At 43.0% G+C, this 22,052-nt stretch overlaps 1 protein-coding gene across 1 annotated transcript in view; it reads right to left on the bottom strand.

Moving 5' to 3' along the window:
• Positions 1–22,052, bottom strand: part of Dscam3 (Down syndrome cell adhesion molecule 3) — a 283,469-nt gene that overhangs the window by 61,201 nt on the left and 200,216 nt on the right. The window contains exon 3 of the mRNA XM_078188350.1: positions 1,989–2,175. Coding sequence (XP_078044476.1) covers positions 1,989–2,175 — 187 coding nt within the window. The remainder of the gene's footprint in view (positions 1–1,988; positions 2,176–22,052) is intronic.

The raw sequence follows: 22,052 nt of genomic DNA, 5'->3' as shown, positions 1-22,052 counted from the left end.
TGCCAAAAACATGTTACGTTCAACGGTCACGTGGGAACCGATGGAAAGAGTTGGCGGGCTCCGTAATCGCGCGCCGAGGCCGCACGAAATTATTAATTAGTTGCGGCGAAAGTTGCGTGATAATGGGCGGTATCCCCCGGACGCGGCACCGCGGCCGGATTTTTCCAGCGGGACAATGTAAGTTTGATCGCGGGCGCGCGCGCGCGCGTCAGGAAACTCCGGCAATTTACGGCGGCTCGGAACTTCTAAATCCCGGACACGCTAATCCGCTTACCCATTTTCTATCTTGTCGTACGCTCTTGCGAGTAACGCCGCGAATTTCGCAGCTGAAAAAGCGTATCTTACAAAGGCCGCTCGATAACTGAAACGGAATTACGGGAAGCCGTCCCTCTCGTCAACGAAAAGCCGGTTCCCTCCCCACCCGTCGCAACCCGTCGTTGCGGATACCTTCCCGGGTGGACGGCTCTCTTTTTCGACAAATATCTTCGTGACGTTGGCTGGACAGACTAATCTCGGCCAGCGACAAGTAAATAGAATTATCTCCTGGCCCCGCTTCAATCCCAGCGACAAGGTTCCGTTTCAACGATTGTGCTCGTTCCCGTCATACCTCCGCGTTCATTGCAGCTTTCCTTGCCGGCCGAGCGATCAGATCTTGACGAATGTTTCGGACGTGCCAATGGCGGGCATCGCCGATTCGTCTGGCAAGTGACATAGGAGGTTCGCGGACGGACAAACGTGTCCGGTTTTGGTTGCGGCGATTAGATGTGGGACACGCGTTACGCCGTTGGGCGTTAATGGTCATACCGAAAAGCGATGCGCTTAAATCAGGCTGTTATCGTTCCAGAATGTTTTCAACCAGATAAGATGCGAATACCACGGCTGGACTCGGCAAGCGATGCGATGTACGCGTAGTCAGACACTCGGGACGTGTCAGCGTTGCATCTCGCAAGTGATACAGAACGTGTAGAGACAGGCAAGCGGACGAAGCTGGTGTTTCGGCTGGCAAGTGGTATAGGACGTTTGTATCCAGACAAGCAGAGAGGATTTAGGACGCTTATAGTCGGACATGTAGGCCAGCGGTGTAGGTGGCGTGTAGTCAGATGAATGAGGGGCGTCACTGATTCGCGAATCCAGTGGTATGGGACGTACGTAGTCAGACGTGTAGCAGAGGTTAACCTAGCCCCACACGATACAGTCCCGTGTTCAAGCGAAAAGTGTATACTCGAAAAAGAAGTGGCGGTTTAATTAGACACGTGATTCAAGAACGTGTGGAGTCCTCCATGTATTGTAACAGTACACAAACGCGGGTAAGGAGAAGAGGTCAATGTATTATAAGGCACGGTGCAAAGTAGAACAAATCGATAATTAATGAGGAAAAGAGTTAGTAAATTATTCTATCTATTTCAATGATCATTTACCAAATAATTCTTTACTTGAATAACCTTTTATTCGAATAACTTGAAAAATTCTTTACTTGAATAACTTTTTATTCGAATAATTCGAAAAAAAGTAACATGGAAGAAATAAATCGACAAATTATGAAACATTTTCAATTCTATAATTTCTATTCAAATCAATTATTTTATTGTCTGAATCCCTGTACGAATAAATTCTTATTCAAATGGTTGAAATTTGCGATTCAAATTTAATTCCATCAAAGTTTGATTCGGACGAATTTCTGTCTAAATAAACTTTCATTCCATTGGACATTTATTCGATATTATCAATAACAATTTTATTCGTTGGTTTTTATCCTTCATTCGCTATCGGAATAAAATGTTTCGAAAACAACAAAGAATGTGGATAAAATTGGAAACACCTGAATTATTTCTAAAGAGATCGTCTACTCTCCCGCGCGGGAATAAACGTGACAAGACACAAGGCGACACGAAATCAGATGTAAATTTCATCAGTACGGTATCGAAATTATATTCGAGGACTATTCCAGGCACATTGTCCCATATGAGGCTCTTATGTTGATTGCTTACCTAAGCCCGGGAACAGCAGTGACCGGTCTCTGATCTGGGCTAGTTATCCAGGTGACGTGCGGCGTCGGACTCCCATGGGCAGAGCAGCTTAGCTGGGAGCCCGTGGTATTGGAGAAGACCAGGGTACTTGGTGGCTCGAGAACGAACACCGGTCCTTGCTGGCCAAGCACAATTTCCAAAATGTACGCTGAAACACAAACGGGAAACTTGTCAGTGATGCTATTATTTACGAAGAACCCCATCGTTTCTCCATGGATTTGCATTAAATTTTCGTTTCGCTCGATCACCATAAAGTTTCGGAGCCCGATTATTCGAGTCTCACAATTCCGCGACTCCAAAAGAGCAGAGGTTCAATAATGGACTCCGAAGGAATTTTACCGAAATAAAACCGAAGCCCCCTTAATCCTTTAATCTTCGAAATCTATCCACGAATTCGAGGCTGGCTTTCGCTTCGATCGCTGGATTATCTAGCTTCGCAAATGAGTTTTTTGAAAAATTGTTTTTCAGATACGCTTTCAAGATTTATTTTGTTGGCTTCGTAATTTCCACGCTGGCAGCCTTCATTCACCATTCAAAAACCTATTGGTACTTTCGGATAAAGTTTTAATGCTTTCCATTGAATATTGAATGTACATCCATGCCTCCATTTAAAAATTGATCTCCGCAGTAATAAATGAAATTATTAATCATGCTTGCACGAATAAAGAAGCGAACGCGTCGCAACACGAGCATTCGGAAACGGCTAAACTTGAAACAGCAGATATTGTTTTTAATTCTCTCGAAGGATCTCCAATACCAGATACGTTCGGAATGTTCTACGCAAGGCGGTCGCTTATTTAAATAATTATTCGCAGCAAGAATATGGCTAGAATTTCTCGATCGGCAAGGGTATCGTACGCGAGCATTTTCCGAGCGCAGGAGAACGGTCGAGCGGTTTGACAATGAACGCTTTGATATCGCATGCGGGTATCGCATTTTGCGTTTGGGGCTCGGACAACAAACGCGGGACGAGAGGGCAGCGGCGCGCAGGAGTGGGATAGAGGGTGGCAGCGTTAGCAGGGAGGGATTGTCATACAGTCCAGTGCACGCGCACTACAACAATAATTCAGAAACCGGAGAAATCAATTCCGGTAAGCCGAATTCGACCTACATTCCACATCGATTTGACACTACGGCCAGCCTGAGATTAAACGGCCTGGGAACGAGCGACCGCGTCACCGGCCCGCTGAAATATTTAATTCGAAATCCGGGGATTTAAAAAGCGCTTTCGAAAGTGGCTCTTCGATTTATAGGGAAATCATTCTCTCGTTTCGCTCCGCCGTTAAACTCTGATGCGCGGATATATACTGAGCGGGGGAAAAGCCGTTGTTCCATTCGACGCGATATTTTTGTATTATTCAAAGAAACACCGTGTAATACGGCGAATCGGATGCAGTTGTACGCGCGCGTAATGGAATACAGAAATTCGTACGGTCGCCTGCGCCGCACGAGGTTCATTCGATTTCATTTTCTAGGCTTTCATCGGCGGTTCGATAAAAATTGATCACGCCGGCCAGTAAAGTTTCCGTGCGGTTCAATTGGGTACAGCTACTGAAACGTTGATAATGCGAGATCGAACGAGCGGATTCATCGCGGACGCGAGAATTTTTGCGAGCCCCTGTACAAAGACGGATACGTAGATAAAGCTGGCGACGAGCCAGATGTAATTTCTATGCGACAAGTGGAACAAGTACGAATCGAAATTAATAGGAGAAACTTGAAATTTGTAAGTAGAATAAGACAGCATCTGGCCGGACACTTTATGGATCAATGGCTTGAACGAGTGAAATTTTATATTCCGATTCTATACAGAATTTAAAGATATCATATGTTGCTATAGATGCAGTGATACTCATATATAAGCCTAAGAAACTTCCTCGAAAAAAAGCAATTTAATTATAGATGCCACAAACTTCACACGTGTTTAATCTTATCGGATCCCGTAAATGCTCATTAAATCGTACTGGCACGAAGTTCTTATGAAACAAATTAATTTTTCACGATTAGTATCACTCATACATAGACCATGGATTTCATGCGTTCACAGCAAAAACAAGTAGCTGAAATATAAAAGCGTGAAATCTTAAAGATATTCTTAAACTACTTTCGTCTTATCAAAATTCAACGAAGAAACAATTTATTTATATTAAATCTCTGTATCCTGAAACTGTGTTAGAACATTTTTATTTTTCACAGAGATCCGCAGTCTTCTAGTACATTGGCATGACTGTTGAAGAAGGAGGGAACATTTTATTCGTCCGGGATCTTTCTCTTTCGATCGACATTTTCATTACGCAGCGGAATTAATTGTTAAAAATAAACGATCGCTCTTTCTAGGGCGAGCAAAGAGAGTCGCCAAGTTTTTCACCTGAGAAAATTAGGTCTCGGGTGACCGTGCCGCAAGAATCACAGTCCGAAGAACAGCGGAATGTTGGTCCGCAGAATTTTTAGCTAAGCTCGTGGTTTGTGTCGCACGTTTTGCAGGTAATTCAAGCGGGAACGCAGACAAGGTTAACGTACACCGCGTCCGGAAACAGGGGAAACGCAAAGAGCAGCGTTTTTCGCTGACACGCAGACAACCATGAAAACGTTTCTCCCCGCGGAACAGCGTTGTCGCTGGGGGTAATGGGCGAAGATAAGGATGAGAGGTCGCGTGCGTACCGCGGGTTCCTCGAGGAGGTCTCTTTCTTTATGAAACATCCCCGGTCCGACGAATGGAAATCGTTCACGGTCCGCGGAGCGCCGCGAGCCTCGTCGTTTTCGCCGTCGACGCTCCGCGCGAATGAAAACCTTCGCGACGCGGTCGCCGACATCTTGATAACACGGTTGCCGGCTTGGCCAACAAATAATTCCATTAACGATTTACAGAATTCTCGAACGAAAGATGCTTCTACGAGAGATCGATTTTTGTTGCATAATTTTGTTGCATCGCGCATGTACGGTCGAAAGGGTCAGATAAGGAGCCGGTGAACGAGCTCGTTCAATTTTTTATTAATATCGACTTTGTGGGATTTTTATTCCCTTATGTGTCTCTATTCTGCTCTGTGGTTGGTAACACTGGTTACCTGGAAATATTTTAGCAATGTGCTTTATAAAAGTCATGCGAAAACCTCATATCATGATACAATATTTTCTTATGATTACGTATTGTTTGTATATCTATTATTGTGTGTCATACTTATTGTAAGAAATTATTAAACTTTGCAACAAATGGAGTCCAGAAAACTTGTGGATAACTAAAGAGGATGCGCGTTTTTATTGTGCAGACACCGAAAAGGATTTCGAATGCTGCAGAGATGAGAAAGTATCCTGGAAGAGGTTTTACTCTTGTCGACGACAAAGCAGTAGAATATCTTTCTGATACTTGAAACAATGGAGAAAAGATGAAAGACTTTCTAAAACGTGAAGGGATTATTTAACCTCCCTAAATGATAATTGTATTTCTGTTTAAACATAATACGTTTTGCAGTCACTTTTGCCTTAAGATTAACGAGAGAATATTCCCCCTCGAAACTGTAATCATTTGTAATAATTAGATTGCGGTTTTTACAATCGAAAATAATGTAAAAATTACAAGCAATTTGAAATTTCAACATACTATTATATTTCTAATCTGTTAGGATGACTAAAGGAAGAGCGAACTTGCTGCCTGATTTCTATTGCTTGCAATTGATGCATACAATTTTTATTCTGCATAAAAATTCGCAGTCTAATAATGCTATTATATAAAATCTATTTATTACTTATCTCATTGAAAACAAGGATCTGCTCACAGAAAATTTCGCGCAGTCTTGTAAACGTTAATGAAATCTTCATCTACCCGAAATAACAATAATTAATAATCAGCCAACCTAGCGCGTCGAGTCAGAATAAGCCGTCGCGGACCGAGCACTATCATCGGAGTGTTAAAGTCGTCTGGACCACGATCTACCGTGGAACGGGAATAGAATCGATCGATTCTATCGCAGTTAAGAGGCTCCCGCGAGCGGAAATAATTAATCGGATGAATGATTTAGACCGGCGCGGGGCCGCGGCGCGGCTTGAAATACGTTCTGACGCGGCCGGGATTCGAACCCGCGCGCGTTCCTCTCGGTCCCGAGCTGCGACGCCGCGATTTTGCATCCCTCGTTAGGAGGCCGCGAGCCGGTTCTTTCGTCAGGTAACAAATTGAAATTCCATTTCATGACGAGCACCGAGGTTAACAAACGCGGCTGCGTCGCGCGTTGCTTGATTCCCGTCTTCGCGAAAGAGTTACGATCTTGGAACGCGAGACGCGGTCGCGGCCGCGACGGATACGCGTGCTGGGAGAATCAGCGGGGAAACAGTCAGGCTGGTTGTTCAACCCGTCACGCATTCAGGTCGACGATTATAAATATATGTAGCGAGACGAGTAGTTTAGGCTTGTGTGTGATCAGACGAGTGGCTCTGCCGCGCGTGTGTTCGGACAAGTGGTTCGAGCACGCGTGTGGTCCGACGAGAGGTTTACGAATGTATGTGGCCAGACAAGTAGTTTAGAAATGTATGGCGGGGGGGGGGGGGGGGGGGCAAGTGGTATAGGGATGAATCTGGTCAGACAAGTGGCTTAGGAATGTATGTGGCCAGCGAGTGGTGCTGGTACGTGTGTAATCAGACGGATGGCAGGGGACTGGCGGTCAGACCGGCGGCTCCGGGAATGCGTGTTGTCGGACAAGTATCATTAACGCTTGATAAATGCCTGTTAATTGTTGTTAGACCGTCCAAATTTTTATACGTTTATAACGGGGATGGAATTCGTTGCGGTGGCCCGCGAACACGGACGCCGATGTTTTCCTCCACCGAATGGAAAAGTTTGCCGAACTAACAAGCTTGTATACGGTTCCCACTTTTCATCTCTTGATACCTGTCAGAAACGCTGTTCGAAACGCATTCAGGAAAGTTCTGGGAATTGATGGAGGCTTGAGAAAGTTAATTAGGAATCTGATATAGGAGACGAAGAAAGCATTCCGCACGTTGGTGGCTCGGGTGATGGCGTCGGGTAACGAAGCGGAGGCTTAGTCCTCCGCAATAATGGTACAAGGGAATAAGAATAAGAAGCGGATTCACCACAGAGAACATTTACAATAAGCGGCAAGTATCCGTGAATCACCGTGGAACAGAGGGAATCCGTATTCCGGTTCTTCATTTCGTTTATTACTTCGCCGCGTTCCAAGACGATGAATATCTCCGCGGCGCGTCGAGTGACAATTGATTTGTCCTTCGATAATAGACACCAGAGACGAAGGGAGAGGGAGAGAGAGAGAGGGGGCAGGGGAAAGGGGAAAGGGAGAGTCCTTTTCACAGCATTTTCTCCAACTTTTATCGTACATTTAATGAAAGCTTCGGACGCTTTTATTTACTCGAATGCCTTCATTCTTCCGAGGAATCGCGGCTCCATGAATATCTGAACGGTTGAATTGAATTAATAAACCGGATGTAGGCTGTATCTGTTCTCCCCAGCCGGAGTGCCTCGCCGAATTCGCGATCGGATCGAACGGAATTGATCCGGGACCGATACGGAGCGTCGCGCCGTTTCGTGCTATTAATTAAACGCCGACCCGTGAACCGCGATTAACGAATTCACGATTCTATCCACGGCTCTCTTCAGTCCACGGCCGATCATTCTACGCGCATCCTCGAGTGGTTACCTTTCAGCGCCGGGCCAAAACAAAAGATGCGGAAAAGCGATGGCGCCCGGACATACGCCTAAATTGCAAACGCATTAATTGCGATAAAAGCATGCGAAATCTATTCAGTTTTATCGGGACTCGCTGCCGGTGTTCGGAGTAAAATCAACGTAATGACTGTGCGCTGCTTGCTGTTTTCGCGTGTAATCAACACTCCTAATGATGCGTCTACTGCCGATGCAATGTAATTACTCGTTCGTCAAATACAGTTTTGTTAAATTGCCTGCGGTAATTATATTTAATTTTGGTAATAACCAGACTGCGGATTTTATACATTTCTGGAAAAGATTGGTTGGTGAGATTGAAATCGATAGAAATGTTAAAAGAAGCTAGAAATGTTGCACTAATATCAACTTATAAAATTATACTCGGCTCATCTGCCTTTCAAATGACACAGAAACTGTTTAGATTACGTAATAACCACAGTCTAGTAATAACATTTAGCACAGTATTATTGTTTATTATCATGTGTAGTTTACTGATCAAAATCATTCCTGTAATAATTGAGGGATAACTTAAATTATAATTACTGTTTCATTTATTTCACTTGTCTTTTAAAATGTTGGCATGTATGGATTAACAGTTCATGTTATCATGGTGTAAGTAACATTTTTGAAGATGTTGACTTACGTCTTAATTTCGAAAACATCACTTACGCCACTATCATACCAGCCCACTCATGCATTGTTAAATATCAATAACCCATCGAGAATTGTTCGATAATCGTCGCTCGCGCGTCTAATTAATATCGCATCGCTGTAAAAGTATCCGGAAATAAATCTGTTTATGGTTCGATATAGGCGAGCCGGAGAGACACGTCTCTATCAGACCCCTCCGAATGGAAATGTTTTCCCGCGAGTTTGTTCGTTTGTTTCGAGGCTGCGGTGCCGAGATTGAGATAGATGAGAGGAGTTCGCAGTAGCAGATGTTTCGCATGGCCGTGGAACGCCGCGCCAGCACCCCTCAGATTATAATAATGATCAATCTTCGTGTGTGCGTACCGGTCGCACGTATTTCCGTAGTGTACGATAAATCACGGCCGCATTAATCAAAGGGACCAAACCCAGCGAAACTGGCTGTCAATGAGACCGTAAATTGCGTACCACTAGATTCGGCGACTTTGAGCTGGAGTTTCCTCTGCGCGCGGACACGCTCGTGATGTTAAAATCGAAGTCGAGAATGCTGCAAGTCGATGCAGCCTTCTTTTGCATGCTTCGCTCCCGCGTAATGAGCCGTTAGGCCATTAGAAAATGTTTCTTCGTATACAGTGGATGAGGTATTTATAATAAGTCATCCGTATAACTCGTTTGTCTTTCACAATAGGAGAAAAAGTGTCAGACGAAAGTTGCGCTACATGCGTGTAATCCATATGCTGGTTTTTTAGTAGATGAGGTGATTTCACATGTAATTGATTCAATTCTAATTACCTTTCTTGAGTACTCAATTCAGCTTGTTTGATCAATAATCCGCATTGGACTTAATTACACCATTTTAAGTTTGTTTTTTTTTTCGTCTGATCTGTGATTAGTTTATACTATTTTTCTGATCAAATATATAAGTGTATACTACTTTGTCTGACCTAAAATAGGTGTTCACTACTTTGATTGACTTAAAGTTGATGTTCACTACTTTGTCTGACTTATAGTTGATATTCACTACTTTGGCTGAGAATAGGTGTTTACTTCCGTGTCTGATCAAAATCAGTTGCATAATACTTTGTCTGACCGAAAGTAGTATACTAGCATCGACTCGATATTCCCATCCATTTTCAAGTTACCGATTTCGACGCGTCGTCTGACCATTAGCCAGCATATTCCACTGCAAAGCGACCGGCGATACGACGACTGTGCATGTCTTATCGATCCCGTCTCCACTTGACTCCCAAACGAAGGCTCTTATTTCTCCTATCGCGACTTATACGATCTTTATTGGGTGTCCTCCGCGAACGTCAGTTCTTCTCCACTCCGAAGGTATGTAAATCCGTTGGAGAAGTTCCTTGCAACAGTTCGTCGATATGCATTCGATACAATCAGTCAAATGTTTCGATATCATATGAATTTATATCTCTCGTACGACAGAAGAGCCAGCATTTACAATGGAAAGCACTCTGATTTGTACCTTCACATCCGGCGGAGCGGCATTCTCGCGCGTCGTCCATCATTTTATGCATTCATGGGGACCGGTTGCATCAAAGAGGGACCAGGCAGCCTTGCATTGTAGCCACCCGATCCCGTCGTCGCACGGATCTCCGCGGCAGCTCGAATTCTACGCTCGATCGGACAAAGCGCGACACACAGGCACGCTGCGAGCACCGACGTTAATTTATATCGCGGCTTTTGTTGCACAATGACTCGATCAATTTATTCGTTTCCCCGAATTTACTGCCGCCTGATTTATATATCGCGGTATTATTTTAAACCGTTGCCACGTTCGACTCGATTCGACGCCGATTGTGTCGGAACAATGGTGACGGGAAGCGTGCGCGACGCATTATTAGCGGTTCCTGCTAATTTTATCGTCCGAAAGGGCAAAGGGTATGAATTTCAATCGGCCATCCGAGAATTTCCGTCCTCGTAGCCTGTTATCGAAGTTGCCCGGGTGCCGGCGCGCCTGCACGCTTCCATCGGGCCAATACGTGAATAATTTGTGTATCCGATTCGGTCTGCGAACCGAACAGCTGGCTGCGTCTTCCAAATAATCTGATCGATAATACGCCCGCCCCTTCCCGCTCGCCCGCTTTCTCGAATTGTCCGCTGGACGAACCTCGTCGGTCGGATCACAATTTCGCGTCCGACAAGCTCCCGGATCGTTCCCCGTTCCCCGTTCACGGCCGTTCGCAGCTGCTCGATCATTGAAACAAGTTCCATTTCCAACAGGAAACATAAACATGTTCCCTCTCAAATTTCGCTCTGCTGCACTCCTGAAAAAAACCCCGGTCTGCTTTTGTTCTCGTAAATCGAGCTTTTGCTTTGCCTTTGGAAATAGGAGGCTCCAGAGCGTGAAAGTGGATACTTTATCCTTTTTGAATTTTAGCCGGAGCACCGGCAGGACGTTGTAACATGATTTTACAGGATAGTTGGAGGTATTAGGAAATTGACAGATTCACCAAATTTAGCGACGTTTAGTGTGCGATGAATGCCAGTTAAACGATCATGTATGATATCATTTGCATTATTATTATATTAATGTATTTCATTATATTATTATTACTATATTATTATATTATATTATATTATTCTTATATTATTATTATTGTATTATAACCCTTTGCGCTGTAACGAATCGACTTATAATGAAGATTTCATACACAATCTACTGAAAACTTTGAACCAAGTGTATTCAATCTTCCTGAATTCAAATAAAATTTGATTCTTCTGTTATTAAAATCTGAAAATAACAGTAATATATACAAGAAGCGAAAATTGTCTTTTTCTATTAGGAACATTACTAAGAACGCAGAAGCGATAATCAATATCGTTGCGAAGAGATCGTAGTTCAAGGGGTCAATACATGTCATCCCTATCATGATATGTGTTCGCATCTGTATCATAACCGCACGTTTACGTGTTTCGCTTTTATGAATACACGATGATGGTATCGCTAGTTCGGTCGCATCAGCACCTGCATCTCTGTATTAGAGATCGTATATACGTATTACCACTTGATGCAGGTAAAAAGACAATAAAAGTTTACGCGCCAGTGATGGAAAGAAATTGGAACGTAACACGCGTATGGCCCTCGAATATAGGACATCTTTCTATTTACGGTGTTTACTAGATTACTACATGTCGAATCGTTGGTATTTATTTATAAATTAAACAATGACAATAAGTCTCTACAAAAAATGCAGATATGAAAGATACACTTATTGCACACGTCACAGGCTATTAATTATAACAATTCCAAATTACACGGATTTGATGCATTTATAATACAAATAATTGTGTGCAATTTAAAACAGTAAAAATATTAAAAGAATTTAAGGATATTTGCGTATTATTTACATCGAAGTGAAATTATTTGAGGAACAAACGGAGAAGAGAATTTTTATTTTACATAAAAATCCACATGCCAAACTCACGCTACAAATTGCAAATGTCAACATTGTCTATGAAAAATGGATTATTTTTAATTTTAAAGTAAAAGTTTAATGAAAACCTGTATCACTCCGAATCGTACACGCTGTTATCGAAGAATTTTCACTCCGCCTCGTGGAACAATTTTTCCAAAACTGTTCGGCTAAAAAGACTGCCACTGACTCGCCGACACGTCGCAGAGATTCCTCCGCGTGCCAATGGGAAAACCAATAAAGTCCCAGTAAAACGACATTATATTAAACGGCGGTGTTCGATCAATCGTCGGTGCCGTATATCAAAGGTGCGGCCCCCGTCGAAATTCATCGATCGAATCGACAGGGACGGCTGACTCGTGAGCTCGGAAAATCTGCCGGCACACGGTGGGACTGTACGTGGCACGTGTGGGCGTGGAACGTGAGATCCGACAGTTGCAATTTTACCGCATCTTGTCACCATCCAATCTACAATGCCCTCCCTCCGATCCTTCCGACCCTCCGAACGATGTAGCCTCCACGGTCCCTCCCTCCCCCTCTGTCTCTCTCTCTCTTTTTCTCTTTTTCTCTCCTCCTCTTCTCTTTTTTTCATCACGTTATTTCGCCAATTTTCATTGCTTGCCCCCGATTCCCAGCCCCTCCCCCCGTGCGCCACCCTGATATCGATTTCCATTGAGCTGCTTTATTTGTTTGCGTAATTCTGTTTCGACCCGTCGTCAGTCCCCAGTAGAATCGGATCGCGCGTAGTCAGACAGCCGTGCGAAATTTATTTAAAAAGATTCATAGAATCCAGTCGACCCCAATCAAATTCATACTACTTGTCTCGTCGTTTGTCATCCGATACTACTGTCTATCTAGCAGAATGGTCGATCGATGAGGTGCGTAACTCTGTGCGTGAAATTCTTACGCGGTTCTGCTCGTATCAAAGGGTGAAGCTTTTGGGCCCTTGAACGTCGTTGAATAGAGTTATATTAAGGGTTAAATTCAAGATAATCGAAGGACATACCCAGTGGAGATTTATATTTTAAGTGATATATATATTAACTATTAATTATTATATTTATAAATTTCGCACACTGTAGAATAATTTTAGAATAACTTGTAGGATCTGGAACAATGTGTCTCCTAGAAAAAAATCAATTTCATAAATAGATCGTTGCAGTTAAGTGGTCAATGGATGATGCAATATAAAAACGTATGTCAGGACAGTATGGAGGTTCTAGCACGTAAAATAAAGTATTTTGGAATCGGAATTGGAACGGAGCGAGAAACTGAACTCGTTTCTCCGACGTTCAGATTTTACGAAGTTTACGAAAGCTCTTGCTTCAACTGCTGTTGTAACCTCCAAGAAAATGGTTGTTGCTGCCTGAGGAAGTTTGATTATGCACCTCAAACGTTGGTTTAATCAGTGTACCGAGCTTAGAATCATAGTACTCAGCACCATTCTCTCGACAAAAATTCCCGTAGTGAAACTCCGCGGATACGCTCGAGGACGATTGTCTTAAAATCCATGTTTATGTTGTCTCAACGGGAAGCTGTTTGTTTATCTCGAAGCAATATTGGACGTCGATCTCCGCTTTCATGGAGCAAGCTTGGAGAGCCGTCCGCGAGCAGTTCCCTTTGCAACGCGGAGACGCCAAAGGCCGGCGCTTTTCGTTTAACGCAGGACCAAATTAAATCTGGCGAAAATCAAGAGTCGCTATCGAGCCTGCGAAACAGCCGGGTCGTACGCGGCACCGTCGCCGGCGGAAAACGAGAGCGCGCGGCCGCGGAAAACGGCGAAGGCAGAGACCTAAGAAACAACGTTAACGAACGTTTGCCAAGGGAAACAACGTAAATAGCATGCAAAAATAAGAACGCGTGCAGCGCGCTACGTGGGAACCGTTTTAAAAGCCACGGCTCGTCGACGGGCACCGTCTTCCCTTACCCGCTTTTGACGCCGTTCTCAGGGAAATTGAGCATCCGCGTCTGACTGACGGCGAACCACATATATTTGACGAGTCCTGATTCCGATCTGCTTTCGGTTACCGTGTTGACACTGGCAAATGACGACGTTTTAGATGCAATCATGCTGCCAACCGAAACTCTACCATTAACGTGGAAAAACGCAGGGACGTTGGGAAACTTTTAACCGAATTTCAAACGGAGGTCTGGCCATGCACGTTCTTATTCTAGTCGTATAATTATACCAGGCATTTTACTGAATAAATCCAGCATACATATTTAATTGTATAAAAATAACGTACATATTTAATTCAATAAATATAACGTATCAAACAATTAAATAAAAATAACATAGGTACACAGCTAAATATGTATAAGGCATATATTTAATTTGATAAATATATGTGTTTCATATATGATTAGATATGTAACTGTTGAAATGAAATAAATTCATGAAAATTGGGGCTGAGTGAAAATATGGAACATAAAAATTAGCGATATCTATTATCAGAAAAGTAGTACAACTCGGTTTAACCCTTTGCACTCGAGTGGTGATTCTAAAGCACCACTAAAATTATTCTATTTCATTCCAAAATAATTTTTGCAACAATAAGGTTTAGATTTAAAAGATTGTCAGGTAGTAAAACTGTTGATAGGAGTGAAACGAATAAATCTGGAATGGAAATACCACGAACCAGAAAAATTATTTCTACAGTTAAAATGGATCCGAGTGCAAAGGGTTGAAATCAGATAAAAATACGAAGACTGTTCCAGATAAAACAAGTAAAATAAACTTAGTCACACAGCCAGACGAGCAGTATAATTTTAGACAAGTGGCACAGATCTGGACACGAATTAAGTAGCACAATTTTAGTGCGTGGTCGGACAGCTAGTTCAATCCATAATCGGCCATACAGCGAGAGTCCAATATTTAATTAAACAAGTCACATGAATACGGCCACATCCACAACAAGTACAAAAATATTGGCGGTCCGATGTCCAAGCATGCGTTAAATTTCAACAAATATGAATTTCGCGTCGATTGTTGAATTTAATCGGACCGCAATCAGTTGTACGCCCGCGGCGAAATAAGGACGTCATTACATCTGCTGGCGCATCATCAGAGAGCCCGAGGAGCAACGAGCCTCAAGAACGCTCGCTATTGAATTCCGCAATTAACTCCGGGCAATAATCGTTCGCGCCGCCAGTAATCGAAAACATGTTGGAGAGGGGAGGGGAGGGAGGCGGCGGGAGGTAATTGCTCGACACGTGTGGAAAATTGCCGCGCGAAGGGCGGCTCGTTCAACTTTGTATTTCCAGCGGCGGGCTCAGAATAACCGACGCGGCCGGCAAATAAAAACGGAAAGGAACCAATAGCAATAACATTCGTCGTTTGGCGCGATTAACGACTCATTGTGCGGCCGCGCGTCGAGGGTCTCGTTACATGTCGAATCGTCGTGAATTCTAAACGCGACTCGCATCCCGATCATTCGTTTATACCGGTCATTATCGTGCGAATAAAATTGTGTTTACGGCCGGCCAGAGGTATTACGTGTTCGATTATTGGTTTCGATTTGAACTACTGGCTTGCCTACGCTGCACGTCTATATACGTATTACATATTTCGATTTATTTCAATTCCTTTCTCTTCTTTCCCTTGTACTCGCGCGATGGATATGCGAAATCTCATCATTTCTATTATTTCCTCTGTATCTCTATGCATGAATAAATAGATAATAATTACTATTAATTTTCATTCGATGATAGACTGTCTCGCGCCACGTGTCTGACCAGAAGCTGTTCTATACTACTTCCTCGGTCAGTTGTCCACGTGGATATGGTTTACTGCCGGATTAACTGGCTTGCAGACTGCAGAATAAAATGATGAAACCGAAAGTGCGATGTAACGAAACCCATTGTAATTACTTCTGATTTATATGATCCGCGGCGCAGCGTTCGCAGCAAGATATTTCGTATTCAGCGACCGTGCCAGGAAACAACAAATCCAACAAACTTCGCGCTGCAACGGAAAGTTGAAAACAACTGATATCATCATATTCATGGTTTGACACGACGTGGAAACGGTTTCGTAATGCATACAGCGGGGCCCCGTGTTGACAACGGGCTCGACCGATAGGCGATCTCGTTACAGATAATGGAGGAAATGACCGGCTCGAAAAATATTTCCGCGCGTGAAGCGTATTTTTAAATCCGGGATGTCAACGTTGGTTTTAATGGACTTTTACAAGACTGCGGACGCGTGTAACGAAAGCATTCGACGCGAAAGCAGACGAAACGACGCCCGTGCCAGTATATCGCGTGATCGCGTATCCTTCGACACACAAATTCTGAGTTACGACAGCGGAGGCGCGCGGCGTAAAAATAACACGGCTCTCTAACGTTTTCCCTTTTCCCGCCGGTTCTTGCATTCGCTGCACTCGGCGGCCTTTACCGGGCTCTGTTTACGATATTTTCGCAAATGATCGATGCTCCTCCATTACCATCCCCCTTCGCCGAGTCACGCGCATCGCACTGTTCCCGTTTATTTAGTCCCTTTTCCTTTTATCGCCGTCATGTTCAACCGTTACCGGCCCTCGAAATATTCCGCGCGCAGTCTGCCGAAGCTGGCAATAAGGGGGAACTAACATCAATAGGGCATACATCGAATAGAAAAGTACCCATTTCTTAAAAATTGTGGATAATTTTATATATAAATTAGACTGATGCTCTATCTACGTCTTTCATAACTTAACTCACTCTGCCGTTAGTTTTTAGGATATTTGTTAAGTTAATTCGTTTATTTTCAGGACACGTTTCCCTAGGTTTACATCCATTACCTGGATATGAAAATATGAAATGATATTTAATGATTTCTGACTACGTGATGTGTAAATGTAATATTAACCAAAGATGCGAAAAAGGATTTATGTAATTTAAGATCAGCATATAATGTTATATGCACTTACGATCAAGAAAGCAGCACTGATAAGACTGATAGCAAGATCAATTTATTTTCTTTATGAAATAAATTAATTAAGTATTCAGTGCATTGTAATAGAATAATATAAAATTTTGGTATCCTGTCTCGAACAAAAGTGTCTCAATCATGGCAGTTCTCCCCCATTCTTCGCCGACAAACAAGGTAATGGCACGGCTAATAGTGTTCACGAAAAAATGGAAGATGAAGAGCGGCCGAGCCTCGTGGACAACAGCTTGCCAGATTGAAAAGTGGATCGCTCGGAATCATTACGAGTGTTCCGAAGCGTGCCGCCATTACAGCGTTATCGTTCGCATGGGTTTCAACATCGCCGTGAATTAAACAGTCGAAACGCTGCCGAGGGGGGCCCGTTTGTCTGGCGACGTGAATGGAACAGTTTTTACACGTTGCCACTATTGTGTATTGTCTAGCCATACAGTGAATTACCGCATTCACAAATTCTCTCCTCTCCGCAAATGATAATGACGAATGCTCTCTAAATATCCCGGTATCCGTTCCCGAACAGAGACCGACGAGAATGCGTTCGCCATACATCAAAACGAAAACGGTAAATATCTCGTCCTGCGTTTGATGGGGCCTGATGCAAGCGCCTAGAACCTCCCCGGTCGCGGAGTGCATCGCGTTCGACGCATGGTTCTGTCATCGCGCGGATTCAGAAAGATATTCCAGCTGCGAATGTGCAATTTTGGAAAAGATATTCCGGGGGTTGTTCAATTTTTCACATACCGCTAACAGGCTGTGCGAGAATACGTCGCCGCATCCTTAAACTCGCAAAATTCGCGAACTTGCCGACAGTCAAAATTTGGAACGCATCCTTTTTGTCAATCTCTTTTATGCAACCGGTGGGTCGATTGAAAATTTGATAAGTCGTTGAGACGAACTTATACGATGGTTGTTACTCGCAGTGCAGTCGGCGGGCCCTATTTGAACGAAGAATTCACTGCTCGGTTTCGTCGGTGATTTTGAACGATACTGTAATTTCTAATATTTCTCGGGTATCTCGGGATAGCACGTAAATCACGAACGTTTTCCTTTCATTAGTCACAGTACCGTTGGAAAAATTGAATTACGTCCGTGTTATGAGTACAAGTTTATAGAGTTTCCCGTATCTCGGAAACCACTTCAACGCTCTATAAACGAGAAAGCAAGAAAATGCAACGAGAAAACTAGGAAGATGTTTCATGTGTGGACAGTAGATCTTTATGCAAAATAAAAATAATAGGTTAAGAATAATATGTCAAAATACTTAAATTTCGTCCATCCTTTTACTGTTCCATAGTATTTTACTATTCTATGTACCATGGAAAACAAACTGAATTTTCTAATAAATACGACACGTGCAAACAATTTGTATGGGATGTAACTTCGAAGTTAACAACCGTAAAATGTGTAGTTTGTAAAATTAATGACTGAAAATTTTTATTCTAATACATATTTCTAAAACAAATCAATAAATAAAATGTACTTTAATAGTTGCGATAATGTATACTTCCTTCAATTTTTAATAAACTCAGACATTCATTATTCATTGCAATTACATATATGCTATTTTTTTAAATTTACTTTACAAATATATTAGAAAAAGCTTGTTCAGCTTTCAATTTCGCAAACTGAATTCTTAAGAAATAAGAAAGTATTGAAGCATTTGCAGCTACAAATTATCGTACTAGCGTCTGTGAGGGATAAATTGTTCATGAAATATTAGGCAAGAAAGCTTAATCTTGAAACTGTCAATTCTCTATCTAATTTACGCGATTATATTACATTGCAGTAACCTGAAATTCGGCGTTTGGTGCGTGAAAAAAATCACAAGCATCACCGGAACACGAGTTAAGGCGAGTACAGAGTTCGGTGGCAGAGGGGTCCCGTGATTCGTGGTTAAAAAAATCTGCAAGTTCGTCTAAAATATCGCGACAGTTCCGCCGGTTTTCGCGTCGGAGCAGGTGCGCTGTAGCGAGTTCGTTGTTTCGCGATCTGCGTGGATGTTTAGCGGCGGGCGGAAAAAGTTAGCCGCGGCGTGGAAGTTAAACGCGCCGGGCCATTAATTATCAACAATTAATATGTGCTCGAGGCGTCGCGGCGGGAGCGAGGTGAGGCAGGGGCGGACGATTAATAGCTGTTCCTTTCGAGGAATGGGAACAATCGAGCCGTTCCTCTTGCCGTAAATAATTTTTCTGAAGCGAGTCGGGTGGGAACGGGTCGAAACGGGAAGATAATGGAGCATTGTCGAAAGGCAGCCCGGCCGAAAATTCCGGCGGTCGATGGAGAAGCCGCCGTCGGATGATCGATAAATGTAAGCGGTTGCGTTTCATATATTTCGCCGGCGGATTATTGGACACGTAGGTGGATTGCACGCGCGTCTCCGTTCATGTGTGTGTATGCACGCGCGCGTGTACCTTCGTGTGTGTGTGGGAAAACGCGCACGCGAAAGCACGCGGAACGTGACTTAAATATAAATGAAAGTACACCGGTCCCGGCAGATTCGCGGAGAAAGCAGAAACATCAATGCGGGATATTTTGCTCTCTCTCTCTCTCTCTCTCCCTCTCTTTCCATCGCCCACACTCCTCCACCTTTGATGAGGCATGCACCGCGATTTCAGGACTGCGTTTTTTATGGAATCGGATGCACACAGACAGATGGGCTTGAATAACCAAACGCGGTCGTTATTTCGAGAAATCGATGCCGGCGAGTCGCGAGACGCGACACGAGTCGCAACTATGTTTCAATTAATTCGCCGCTGACGGCGGCAACGTGCTCGCACGGATTTATAAACAGCTAGCTTTGAACACCCGTATATATTTATCGAGATGTTTGAGAAATTCTAAGTTCTCCAAGGAAAGCGTGCCACAACTTTTTCAGACGCGTTCAATGTGTGTTGCGATTGGAGACAGGAGCGTAACATAGATGTCGAATGAAGCGAGTAGTGCGAGTCGGGATGTGGTCGGACGAGTACCGTGAACCGGTGGTCTTGTTTAAGTCATTAGGCTACAGGGAAACTTTCTGCACGACTTAGCAAGTGTAACACGAATTAGTGTGAAATCAGACGAGTGAACTGAATCGATAAAAACTCGGACAAGTGAAGAAACATTGTCAGTCGACCAGTGTCTGAACTGGACGTAGGGTAGTGGAACCGGTTACTGTGCGGTAACCGATTGCTGTATCTTTGGATTATTTTCGAACATACCTCACTTTCCATTTATCGATTTAGACGTATTAGATTTTCGTACTTTTTATTTGGTTTATTTCTCAATCGAAAAATTTAATATATTTTATTCGATAAATATAAAGTTAAACCTTTGCACTGAAAGCTATTCTAACTCGAAATCGAAAATAGTTTTTCTGATTTATGGTATTGTAGGATATTTCTGGTTGTCAAAGACAGGATGATCAAGAGTGCGAGTTTGCACGCGCGGTTCGAAGATCAGGCGCATGTGTATCCGCTTGAAACAGTGTTAAAGTATTTATAGGCATCGCGCGGTGTAGGGCGGTGCATGTCCGCGCGAGTAGTACAAGGCGCTATCTACGCAGCCTAGTAATATGGGATCATATGTGACCCGACAAGTGGTACGTGAGCGTACGCTGTCGGACAAGTGGTACGTGACCGTGTGTGATCAGGCAACTAGTACTAGATCGTACATAATCGAGGAAGTAGTGTTAGACCGTATATAATACCACGCGCAGGCTGGCGCTGCTCTGGACTGCGAGTAGTATACGTAGGCGTATGCTCAGCCAAGAGGTGCAAGATTGGTCTGCCAGGTAGCACGGCTCAATAATACTTGACAAACCTTCGAAACGATTCAAACCATGAACTAATAAGAGCCAGAGTTGGGCAAAATTTTTACTTAAAGAAAAATTTCGAACAGCGAATGGAAGATGGAAAAAGCTTTTATTCGTTATTCGAAGATTTATTCATAGCTTTCGAATGAGGATAAAAATAAAAAATTGTAGGTTTTAACCGGCGCGACGAATAAATGTTTCGAATAAAAAATGTATCTCGATTCGTCGGATAAATCCTCGTCGAATGAAATTATTTATCCGATACACATTTGAATAATAAATAGAGATAAAATATTCTTTATACGAATCGTTATTTAGATAATTTTTTATTCGTATCGTTACTTAGATAATATTTTATTTAAATAATACCCAAGTCTGGTAAGAACCTATATTTTAACAACGTTACAATGAAAAATAAATGTAGGACAGTTGTATTATTTAATTACGTTGCATCAGGATGATTTTCTGTAAAACCTTGCTTCCAAAATTTAATTCTACTCACCCGATTAATTCGGAGGATCGAAACTTCGCTGTATTTCCCTTCTGTTCTACCTGACTATCATCTTCTTTATCAACGACACGACTCTATCAAATTTCTACCACAACTTCGAACTAATTTCCTCTTAGTAAAAATCTCCTCGCGGCAAGGATCTACAATTTTCCAGCCGACGAGCATGTTTTTCTTCGTTTATGCTGCTTCATCTTCGCACTGTCTTTCGAGACACCCTAGTACCTCGCAGGATTTCGAATTCCCTGACGCTCCTCCGCGACTCCGCGTCGCCTAACACCTTCCTTCCGTCTTCCCTTTTCGTTGATCTTTCTCGCTTTTCCGTCGTTTTTTCGACTTCCTCCTCGCGGACCAACAGCGTCCGGTCTAACCGAGAACACGGTCGTCGAGACAGTAATGAGATTTTCGAGATCTGGAGACGGTGCCATAATCGCCTTAGGCTCGGCCGAGGCACTTGACGCGCCGCAGTCCCGGCAACCTCTGAAACCGTCTTCCTCCCAATCAGTCGGCGAGTCAGCCCTAGCACCAAGAATTTAGCTGTTTTCTTCGTAATCGGTTTTCCCCCTTTTAGCCACGGCCAACCAAGTATCCTCTTTCAGAATCGATGAAAAAAATCTCCATAATTATTACGAATTACGCTGATTGACTTCTAGTTGTACGGAGTGTTTAACTCGGTCACTGATAAGCCTATCTTGTAGTAATCTGTTGTAGGTATCCAAATCTCTTTCTTTTAAATGAATAAATACTAATAAGTGAAAGATAATAATAAGTAATAAACAACAGTAATAAAAATTGGTAATATGTAAGAAATGATAATAAGAAAAAATTGATAATAAGTAGAGAACGACGATAAGTAAGAAATAATAATAAGTGAAAAATAATAAATACATCCTGTCTTTCCGGTTAGTAATGAACCCAGTAAGTTAGTAAGAAGTTAGTAATGTACGCGTCGCGGTAGGTGACTATCATGAGGAAGGTTTCAGTGAATGGGTTAAATTGCTACTTTGACACGAAGTTTGAATCCAC

Source organism: Augochlora pura, chromosome 8 (assembly GCF_028453695.1).
Source record: "Augochlora pura isolate Apur16 chromosome 8, APUR_v2.2.1, whole genome shotgun sequence".
NCBI lineage: Eukaryota > Metazoa > Arthropoda > Insecta > Hymenoptera > Halictidae > Augochlora > Augochlora pura.
This window is presented reverse-complemented; position numbering and strand designations above follow the sequence as displayed.